The 12,242-nt window shown below is 36.6% G+C and overlaps 1 protein-coding gene across 2 annotated transcripts in view; it reads right to left on the bottom strand.

Annotated features, from left to right (window-relative positions):
- The window catches only part of Rab30 (RAB30, member RAS oncogene family), an 86,945-nt gene that overhangs the window by 9,677 nt on the left and 65,026 nt on the right, over positions 1-12,242 (bottom strand). For both annotated transcript variants that reach the window (XM_015477357.2, XM_048787991.1), the window contains exons 3-4: positions 10,218-10,301; positions 4,150-4,333 (exon numbers count right to left, since the gene is read on the bottom strand). In XM_015477357.2, the coding sequence (XP_015332843.1) occupies positions 4,150-4,333; positions 10,218-10,301 (268 nt within the window). The remainder of the gene's footprint in view (positions 1-4,149; positions 4,334-10,217; positions 10,302-12,242) is intronic.

Below are 12,242 nucleotides of genomic sequence, written 5' to 3'. Positions count from 1 at the left end.
TACTGGCTAAGTAAGACTGTACATCCACACAGTGGAATATCTGCCCCTGTAAAAAGCCATTAGGAATATTTCTATATACTACCATGAAATGAGGACACTAGGATATATTAAGCAAAAAAGGCCGAGCAGAAAAATATAATTTACAACTAAGAAAAAGGGAAGAATATGAATATATATAAAACACACATCTTAATTTAAAAGATAATGGTTACCTATTTAAAAGAAAATAAAAACAGGGTTGAGAGGATAGGAATAGAAGTCAGGCCTCTCTGAATATACTTTGTTTTATAGTTTTGACTTCAGAAACTTACAAATGTTTTTCATATTTACACATTTAAAATTATACAATTAATACAAAGTATAATCCCTAAAATTGAAAGCAAAATTAAACAAAGATGGCTTCCATGTAGTGGTATAACCACACACAACTATTTCAAGTGAGTGTAACATATGGTAATTTAACCATACATCCTTAGGTATACATGCTGAAGACAAAGAATTAAAGGAAAAACTCTCAAACAGTTCCACTAATCATTTTGTCAATGGCAGTGCTGCTACTGTTACTATGAGGCTGCTATATGTATATTACAGGATAAAGCAAATAAGTAATTATTCTAGTATCACTGGGAACTAGAATTTTTGTCACAAGAAGGAAAAAATACAGATATAAGATTAATGAAGTTTAGTAAAATTTCTGCAATCCTGAATTATAAGTGGAAGTTTCAGTATGAATAATTCATGATGTATTTTATCTTTTAAAAGATAACAGATGTTTTCAACACCTACTCTCCAGGAAACCTGATAAAGATGATGTCAACTATTTTACCTGGCAACATCTCTTAAATGACCCAATTGATAAATCACTCTGACCTGGGAATTCTGTGTATGAATTATAAAGACCTACTGGAATGCCATAACTTGGGCTTCCTGAGTGTGCTGATTCTGTCCTAAAAATCAAGCTTGTATAGTTGTTATAAAACAAGATGGCTCCTATGGGCACTGAGGCTTTTAGGCCAGGCAGATTCCTCACTTGTCTGAATTGAGCCTTGTTTCCTGGCACTTGAATTGTCCAGGTGCAGGGAGAGTCCTGGAAAGCTGTGTGGACTACTATGAGAACTCCTTTCACTGAAAAGGTATGCCTAATGCTGACATGCCCGTAAGCCATAATGTAAGTGAATATGATGCCAAATGTAACTTATGAGAGTCTTGTCAGAATATTTAGTAGAGCCTAGTAAGACAACCGTCTTGTGCATGGTACAGAATCCAACATATGCACACACACATATCAGCCCTGCCCACTGAAAAGCCTAAAAAGAATGGCCAACCTACCAATAAGGGGAACTCCTAACATGTAGATTGTGGCCTCTAAATAGAAACTTACCATTAAAAAGAAACTATTTCTTAAACAAATGAGGTCTGGGGCAGAAAAATGCATGGATTTACCTGGAATACTTGTCATTCCAGAAAGCAAAAAAATTATCAAAGAATTCCTAGGGTCATATCAAAAGATTTCAGGAATTCATTTGAAGCAATTTCCACTATCAAAATTCAAACAATCAGTAATAATTGAAGAATCAATAATAATTACAAGGTAGTAGAATACACTAAATATATTAGGTCCACAAGTTCATATTCTATTAAAAATATAAACAAATTTCAATAGTTAATCAAAGGTCCTAGGGAATGAACTTATTACCTTGAAAAGCAGTGAATTTTGTAAAAAAATCAGGTGTTCTTCTTTCTTATCCTAGAAGAACTGTACCTGAAATATCATATATGGGGTATTTTTGCTCAAAAAAAATCCCCTAAAACAAATAAATCTCATCAGGCCTCTAGATTTATTTACAAATCTGTGAGAAATGCAGGTGAATAAGGGACATGTCAAATGACACCACAAAGAAAACAACTTATCCTTATTAACTCTATAGGACAAATGCTTTAGTGATAAATTCCAAGAGAAAAAGAAATGGCAATGGAACTTATAGATAAAGGGAGAATTAAAAGACAGCAATAAAGTATAGGGATTTGGATTTGATTTAAACAAACTTACCCAAAAAATTAGGAATATTTGAACATTGAATTTTTGAGGCTACTAAGGGATTGTTAATTGTTTTAGGTGTGAAAATGACATTGTAGCTCAGTTTTTTTTTTTTTTTAAATCTCATCAAAGTCACATACTGATATTGTAAGGTAATGCAAAAATTTGAGACTTCTTCAAAATAATCTGGGTGGAAAGAATGGACAGAACAGATAGGGAATAGATAAATAAGATTGGCCATGAGTTAGGTGATACTTTCTGAAGTTGAGAGATGTATTCATGGGATTGTGTATACTGTTTTCTCTGATTTGCTTATGTTTGAAATTTCGATACCAAAAATTTTTAAAGCCAATCACTTTCATATTGAACTAACTTATCTCTCCTCAAATTTCCATTTAACTTTTTTGGATAAAATCCTAAGAAGTAATGCTTGAACTTGAGGGCTTTCTCTAGAAAGGGCTTTCTGTGTAACACAGAAAACACAGGTCCAAAGCTACAGGCTCTCAAACACTTCATGGCAAGGGCTCACCACTGTACACAAGTGTTTTCAGTAGTGGGCTTGGAACACTAGCTCATAAAGAGGCAGGTACTTAAATAGCAGCCTGAAGGAAAAGTCCAGCAACTTGTTACAAAGCAACATGGTACACAATGTGACCTTGGACAAAGAATTTCACATCACTGAGCCTTTACTTCCTAACTTACAAATCTGGGATCATGACATGTAAAGTTCCTAATATGATTCCTGGCATCTACCAGTTATAATGCTTGTTATAAAAAGTTTACTTAGTGTACTGTTAGCTATAATTTGTGACTTAATGTTTCAGAAGTTCCTTACGCATTTTTTTTTAAAGTCGGGTCTTGTTAAACTATACAGCAATTCCTTCCCCAAAGGAAAACATTTACAACCATACAATTATTAAAACTTTTCATCACAACTAGGAGTTTTTAGTGATCTGGTTTTTACTGTAATTCCATTTTTAATGAGTATGTTTGTCACCACAGAAAAGCAAAGGTTGGTTTCTGGTTTTCCCCGTGCTAGACAGAGGTTGTCTTCCTACAAAATGAAACAAACTGCAGCATTCTTCCCTTAGTGGACTGTTTCTGAAACAGAATTTCTCAAATTGGCAAAAATTTAAGAAAGGAAAAAAATTAATGAAAGTATTTTAGATAATAAATTCATTATTGGAGCAATTGCTTATTATCACCTTAGAAGAGATATTTTAGATGGGTGCGGTGACACATACCTGTAATCCCAACAGCTCAGGAAGCTGAGGCAGGAGGATCACAAGTTCAAAGCCAGCTTATCTTACAATATCAGTATGTGACTTTGATAAGATTAAAAAAAAAAAAACTGAGCTACAATGTCATTTTCACACCTAAAACAATTAACAACCCTTAGTAGCCTCAAAAATTCAATGTTCAGATTTTCCTAATTTATAATTTTTTTGGTAAGTTTGTTCAAATCAAATTGTTCAAAGCAATTTAGCAAGGCCCTAAGCAACTCAGTGAGACCCTGTCTCTAAATAAAAAGTACAAAAACAGGCTGGGGATGTGGCTCAGTGGGCTGGGGATGTGGCTCAGTAGTTAAGTGCACCTGGGTTCAATCCCCAGTACCCCCCCAAAAAAACATTTTTTCCCCTTTTTATACTAGCAGTTTCTACCACCTTGTAACTAGGTTTTTAAAAAATGTATAGCAGCCCACATAACTTTTGTGACCACCCAGCTTCTCCCCTAGAGCCCAGAGAAATCAGTAATGTTTTCTACTTTATTTTCCTAAACTATCATGATGAGATAGAACTGATTTTTTTCTCTCTTCAATTGCAGATGAACTAATGTTGGTTGCATGACTTATCTAGCTAGAGACTACATTCTTGTGGGCTGGGGTTGTGGCTCAGTGATAGAGTACTTGCCTAGCATATGTGATGCACTGAGTTCAATTCTCAGCACCATGTATAAACAAACAAATAAATAAAGGTCCATCTCTAACTAATAATTTAAAAAAAAAACAAGAGAGATTACATTCTTGGAAGATAGCAAGGCATAAGCCGTATGTGATTATAAATTTTCTGATGCCCACAAATCACTTTTCCTCCTCATTTATGCTTACTTACCCACTAACACAGTGATGACCTTGTTGCTGGCATATTGTTCTATCTCCCGCAGCCACTCAGGAAGGCAACGGAAGGATTCCTCACAGGTAATGTCATAGGTAAGGATCAAGGCATTAGCGCTTCGGTAATAACTCTGTGTAATAGAACGAAATCTCTCCTGACCTGCAGTGTCCCAGATCTGGAGCTGTAAAGGCATAACAGAAGAAGCAGGTTGGAGAAGTAGAAAATAAGAGAGTATTAGCTTGCTTTACCTTAGAAATGAGGATATCTTCTCCCAGATAATTTCATGGTCATTTTATGCCATAAAGAAAGCACTTACAATTTGTTGTTATTAATGTTGTTAGGTGTTTCTGGTTAGAAAGAGGAGGTTATTTTGTTTGTTTGTTATTGTTTTCTATGCTATTAAGAGTTCCCTCTTTGTTTAAAAAAACTTTATTGAGTATGTTCCAAGCTCTATTTATGCACTTTGTATGCAGTAACTCGATCTTCATGATAATCCTATAAGGTAGGATATGCTTTCTCACAAGAGGAAACATGAACATAGAGTATAATCACTTGCTTGGTGTCTCAAAGCTCAACAAGGCATTATGGTCCCAGGCTCCATGCTGCTATACAGGGTAAGCTGTCATTCTGTGGCTATTGGTATTTCAGTCAGCAGAGATGGGGGAAAAAAATCCAACCTCACCACTCTTTCCAGTTCAAAATTCTAATGAACATATTAATGTATTATCTTTGTTAATGAAAACAGGACCATGCCATGGCAGACAAAAATTTTCCTTCTACCACTTTTAAGCTCTATGACCTTAGGCAAGTCACTTAATTTCTTTGGGTATCTGTTGTTTCTTTGTACAAATGGGTTGAAAATAAACAACCTGCTGGAAGTTCACATTTTCTAAACTCATCTACTAGTTCTAAAACATAATAATGGATGGTTTTAATAACCAAATAAAAAAAGGCCGAATAGTTCCCTTAATTCTCTGCACATAGCAGGCAAGGATTAGAAGAAACCTGTTTTCCAGAGAGACTGCTGAGTATACAGCAAATCACAGAGCCTTGAGAAATAATGTTAACACAACAGTAATCCCTTCTGACTGTATACATTTCGCAGGTCACAAGTGTATTTACCACCTTTTTTTTTTGTGTTAATATTTCAATTTTATTTTATTTTTAAAATCTTTTATTGATTTTATTTTTTAAATATACGACAGCAGTGGAATGCATTACAATTCTCACTACACATATAGAGCACAATTTTTCATATTTCTGTATATAAAGTATGTTCACACCAATTCGTATTTACCACCTTAACACCACTTCAGGGAAGGCCTCTCCAATCTACAGAATAGGTCAGGTACCCCATCCCCCACTCCCATTCTCCCCAGTGGCACCTGACACATTGGATCATCTAATAATTTAGCAGCTCTATTCCCCACTTGACTCAAAACTTCATGACAGGGACCATGCCATCTTTGCCACTGCAGACTAATTTAAATGTACCTCTGTATCCAAAGTCGGTTTTGTTTTTTTTTTTTTAAAAGAGAGAGTGAGAGAGGGAGAGAGAGAGAATTTTTAATATTTATTTTTTAGTTTTTGGCGGACACAACATCTTTGTTTGTATGTGGTGCTGAGGATCGAACCCAGGCCGCACGCATGCCAGGCAAGCGCACTACCGCTTGAGCCACATCCCCAGCCCCCAAAGTCGGTGAGACAGATGGGTGACTAGTAGTCTCTGTCTAGTAGTAATCTTCAGCACAGACTCTCCTTTGATTTGAAGTGACAGCTACTCTTTGATACACATGAAAGTCTGTGTAAGCTAAAGGCAAACATACAGATGGAGTTAGTTTTTGTTGGGACAAAGTTATTTCTCTTCTCTGCCTCAAACCTAGGGACATGGTTCCTTTCTGCTAGGATGTACTTAGAATAGCAGACAATTGTTTTAAAGCCACAATGAGCCTCTAAAACACTTGTGATTGGATTTAGATGCTGTCAGTCTTAAGAAATCAGTATGTTCTCATGACTGGCACATCTTGGGAACAGCTTTGAGCATTTTTCTGGAATAATGATTTTATGACCTTGCCAAGATATATGTTATTTTCTCAAAGGGGGCTCCCTACTTCTAGCCTGATAGTTGATTATTAAGGGTGTTCATACTCCACTGTCTTTATCACTCAACTTGGTTTCATTCTCTGCAATCCACTTGCTTTATTTCAGCATTTACAGGACATTAACCTAGGCAGGGCACTGCAGTAGGCACAGGAGGATACAAGATAAAACACAACCCCCATCTCAAATAGCTCAGTCTATAAACAGGCCAAATCCATAGTTAATTAACTAACATACAATGTGATATGTTCCATTATAAAGGTACCAGAAAGATGGTTTCTCCTAATGTTAGTCTCATGCCTGTCAATATATTTTCAGTATTGCAGCCATGGATTTTCTAACCACTCACCTCCAGCATGGGTCTGCTCCACTGTCTACTCTTCCTTGCATACCACTTAACCTCTACTGTCTCACTGTCACAATAATGCAATGTTGTCCTTGGTTTACTAGTCTGTCTCCCTCACTAGACTGAGTTCTTTGAGGACCAAGGGTATTTCCCATTTGACCTCATAACCCAAGTGCCTTCCTAAAACAGTAGAGGGGGACACATTTGAATGAAGATTAACTAAATGAACGAAGGTTTGTGGAATCACAAAGGAGGGATTCATTAATTCTCCTTAAAAGATTGGTGGGATATAAAAGAAAATTCCACAGATAAAATGTTATCAGAGCCAGATGATAGTTAAGTTTTTAGTGGACAAAGATTTACCTACCATAGTGCTAAGCATAAAGCACATACTATAACATGGGTGGATGGGCGAAGAGCTGAAGGAATCAATACTTTTATGAGTTGCCTATCTATGCAACATAGATCTAATTTAAGAGAAATATAGCAAATTTTCTATCATAACTAAGGTTTAAACGTTTTAAACAAAGCTTAGAGTTTTGCTTATTACTCATTAATTTATGATAAGCCAAAAAATTCAATGTATAAGAGAAAACTCTGTATTCCAATTTTTTATTATGCTTAAATATACAAAAGAAAATTTATCATTTTAGCCATTTTTAAGTACCCCGGTCAGTGGGCTACAAATGTTTTAATTCTATTTTCTGCCTGAGGTCACTTTCGTGATGCATTCTACTTTAAAAGAAGGGCCTCTTCCTTAACTTTACCTCCAATGATTTAGCATGTATTCTCAGTAGCTACAAGAATATTTCTAATACCTCCTATTTCCCACTTTCAGTCTGGAAGCCATTCCTGAAAGACTGGTACTAATACGGAGGGAAAAGGGGGCTGAAGCAGGAGAGAGAACCTGATTCACGGTCCTGCCACTTGCTGAGTGGGTGATGCTGCACCAACTGATAGTGAATTTTCTTTTCTACTGATTTTACAGGGTTCTGAGAAAGCCTACAAAGTACTAGCAAAAAGACACTAAAACATCACCAAGAAGAGGGACTCAATAAATGTCAACAAGTATGACAATAAGACAGACACTGTTTCCTTCTATTAACAGGTTATTTCTCCTATATCCACACATTAATGAGGCTCTTGAATTAATAAGGATGAATGTAGTGATTTCATATCTTGAGTCAATATACTGGGTTAGAAAAAAATCACAGGAGGATTGATTTCAGGGCTGGGGCTGTAGTCCAGTGGCGGAGTGCTTGCCTTGCATGTGTGAGGCACTGGGTTCGATCCTCAGCACCACATAAAAATAAATAAATAAAATAAAGGTTTTGTGTCCATTTACAACTAAAAAAATTGTTTTAATTGATTTGACCTGGATTTAGAGGATTAGCCTACTCTCATTTTTTTATAAAGTTACAGAACCCTGAAAGAAGTATTAGGGACAGGAACTGCACTGTAAATACAAAGATGAATAAGACACAAACCTTGTTCTTAGGGAACCTGTGGTCTTGTGGTGAAGTCAGTCACCATAAAATGATGAACTCTAGAAATGTAGTAAGCTCTTAAAAATGAGGCTATGGTTTTCAGAAAGTAGAATAAATGGAATACCTAAGCCTAGAGATGTAGGGGGGACAAAAATAAGCTGCTTCTTTAACCCTAGGGGCCATTTCTTTTTTTTTTTTTTTTTTTTTTTTTTATTGGTTGTTCAAAACATTACACAGCTCATGACATATCATCTTCCATACATTTGATTCAAGTGGGTTATGAACTCCCATTTTTTACCCCAAATACCCTAGGGGCCATTTCTTATTCACCCTTATTTCTGCCCAGTGTTTGCCATAGGTAGGTACTAACACTTCTGGTCAAACAAATGAACTCACGTATACAATGTATAAATGGGAAACTCAGACATCTGGAAGTAAAATGCATGAAACAGTAGTTATCCTTACCTGACTCCAGTTGGCAACTACCCCATCTCTGCTGGAACAATAGAAAGCAATAAAAGGCTCTTTCCACTAATGCCTCTAGAGCACACTCCTGTCTCCTTCCTGTCCCCACACCCTAGTTCCTTCTTCTCACCCCAAACACTATTTTCCTGACTTTCTGGTCGGCATTTACATGGATTTCACACCTTCCAGTTATCTTCCAGCACCCTGAGCTCTCCATTCACTATTGTATTTGTAGATGTTTCTGCAGTAAAGACCCGTTTTGATTCAGGGCTGGAAGACATACCAGGAAAGCTTCTGTTATCCACTCAGAGGCCTCAGCCTATAACTTATTTGTGATGGAAAGTATCTATGAAATGCAGCAAAAACATTATGGACCTTCTATGCCCTTCCCAAGGCTCTCAAAAGGAGGAGGTGGATGAAAATAACATGGACCCAAATTTGGAATGCTTAGGTTGGGATCTAGCTAGAAGTCTGATGCCAGCTTTCATCATTGAGCTGCTTATGGCTGGATTTATTACTTCCTTCCATGGGACTCACCTCTAAAAAACCTGACAATGGAATTTCGATAAATGAATGGCAGGTAGAACACAGTGCCTAAGATCAATATCTTTATCCTCTTTTCATGTAATTTAGTCTCATTTCATATTTATTTCCATCACCTTCCTTTCCTTGCTCCAAGGTGATGAGCCTTTTGTAGCTTCATTCCCCTCTTATCCCATAACAGGGGAGATGGCAGGGAGGCAGAACAGGTTCAAATCCTCCATTTCCCTTCCTGACTAGACAGCCATGAATAAGTAAGTCACCTATCTTTTTTTGAAGTCTGTAAAACAAGAATGATGCCACTTACCTCACAGAATTTATAGTAAAACTTAAGGTAACTATAAAAACACATGTAAAAGCACCTAGCAAAAGCACTGGCACATAGTAGGTACTCAAGAACACAATCTCTCTTCTCCTGTTACTGGAAATACCATACTTCTTTCAGGTATATCAAGCCACCCAGAAGTCACCAAATACAGAATAGGGTAGAGATCATGGATTCTTTCTTGAACCCCTCTTTTATTATCTATTACTAGGAACAAAGGTACATGGGAGATAGGATAGTTTTTAATAAGTGACTAATATGGCTTCATTACATAAAATGAAATTTTTCATGGACCTGCTATTATAGGAGGCAGCATAGTTTATTGGCTCAATTCATGAAATCCAAAAAGAAATTTCTTGTTGTTATATCACTTCTGATATGACAGAAGATAGGACAAACTTGCTTTAGCCCTTTTTTCTGTTCTAATCTGTAAAAATATCATCTAAAATCCCTTCCTCCTCCCACAAAGGGACTAGAAATAAGTGTCATAGTTGAATATACTGTTTTCAATGTCGGTTTCAATCAGATTTTTCTCCCACTGCGGATAAAACCCACAGGTACTTTACCACTGTGCTACATCCCCAGGTTTGTTGTTTTTTTTTTTTTTTTTAAATTTAGAAATAAGGTTTTGCTAAGTTGCTAATCCTCCTGCCTTAGCCTCCCAAGTAGCTGGAATTACAGGCATGTACCATCACACCTGGCTTTTGGGAGATTTAATAAATGTTATGAAAACATGACTACGCAACTTCCCCTAAGCTTACACACAGCACACAAAAGACAAGTTGAACATTTAGCTTCTTACCTTTACTTTTTCACCATTAATCTCCACTGTCTTAATCATAAAATCAACTCCAATTGTTGCTCCTTGACCTGGGGGGAAAAGACCCTAAAGAACAAATAATTGAAACAACAGTTATGCCCATCCTTCAGGTAAATGAAATACTTCTTACATTTCATATTACCAGTACCAGGCTCTTCTTTTGGTTGAGCTAATTGGTAGAAAAAAGAATGTCGGCTGGTCTCATGGAAGCCCTGTTTAATTTAACATTGTATGTATGTTTTAAGAGGAAGAGAGAAGGGAGAACTTGGGATACAGAAATCCTGACAGAATCAGAAACAGAAGGTGGATCAAAGAAATGGGTTGAGAGAGGGTGAAGGGGGAGAATCAGGAAAAGGCAGTGGGGGAAACCTGATTTTAATAAAGAAAAAGAAAAATCCAGGGAGCCACTGGAATGAGACCAGGATTGTTAGAATGGGGAGAAATGAATAGGCAAAATCAAGGAAGCTCAAAACTAGTTATCATGATTGGTCAACAAATATATGAAAAAAATGTTCAACATCTCTAGCAATTAGAGAAATGCAAATTAAAACTACACTGAGATTTCACCTCACTCCAGGCAGAATGGCAATTATCAAGAAAACAAGTAATAATAAATATTGACAAGGATGTGGGGGGAAAACGTACATTCATATATTGCTGGTGGGACTATAAATTGGTGCAACTACTCTGGAAAGGAGTATGGAGATTCCTCAGAAAATTTGATCCAGTTACCCCACTCCTTGCTATATATCCAAAGGACTTAAAATAGCATACTATAGTGATGCAGCCACATCAATGTTTATAGCAGCTCAATTCACAATAGCTAAGCTGTGGAACCAACCCAGATGCCCTTCAACAGATGAATGGACAAAGAAAATATGATATATATATATACAACTGAACATTAGTTAGTCATAAAGAAGAATGAAATTATAGTAAATAGATAGAAGTGGAGACTATCTTGCAAAGTGAAATAAGCCAATCCCAAAAAACCAAGGCCAAATGTTCTTTCTGATATACGGATGCTAACATACAATAAGGTGGGGGAGAAGACTAGAAATTCATTGCATTAGACAAAGGGGAATGAAAGGAAGGGGAATGGGGATAGGAAAGATATAAACCATTAAACCAGGAGGCAGCAGACTTAGGATCTCCAGGTGACCTCAGACTAACCACCCTCCCTCTCTGGGCCTTGAATCTGATGAGCTTTACCTCAAACTGGAAATACAGCAGTTTCCAGAGGATAGGATATTAGCACAATTACATGCATAATGTAATTTACTATTGTATAATATTTCCTGTAAGCTTAGAGAGGAAGTTGTGGGTAGCAAGGAATTCTATCAGGAAAGAACTCTATACCTAGTCTCTCCCCCCCTTATTCATCCATATTCTAGAATGTCCAGAAATTAAAGCAAAATGGACTTTATTAGCTCTGACATCTAAGACTGGGGAATCTCTAATTAAGTCCATTTCCTGACAAGAGCTCCTTAATTAAAGTTTGAACTTAAAAGGCTGAGCTTCAAACCAAAAGAAAATGTTCCATTGCATTTCTGCAAAAAATGTAAATATAAACATTCATAACTTTACTTACAAATATTGAATCAATTTTCTTCTACTTTAGCTTGGCTCAGATACAAGGTTGCCAAGCTTCAAGTTTATAGCTCCAGCTGTTTTGCAGCCTAACAAATGCCAAAAAAATAAATCCTTCCCAGTGCTTTTCCCCACCACTTTGTTTCCTAACCCTTCATGTCTCAAAAACAGCTGAATCCAATTCATTTTAACTGCTTACTAAATAACAAACAAGCTTGTCTATGAAATATGAACTTTGGGGGTAGTTGAGGGACTGGGAGGATAATAAGTAGACAGAAAAGAAAAATGTGCTTGTTGGTAAAAATTATTGTTCAAGAAGGAAAGCATTTTCACCTTCAATGATAGGGTTTGTGTTTTTAAAGAGAATGATCTCAGAGGTTAGAACCCACAGGACATAGAAATATCAGGCTGAGAACT

Source organism: Marmota marmota, unplaced genomic scaffold, assembly GCF_001458135.2.
Source record: "Marmota marmota marmota unplaced genomic scaffold, marMar, whole genome shotgun sequence".
Classification (NCBI taxonomy): Eukaryota; Metazoa; Chordata; class Mammalia; order Rodentia; family Sciuridae; genus Marmota; species Marmota marmota.
This window is presented reverse-complemented; position numbering and strand designations above follow the sequence as displayed.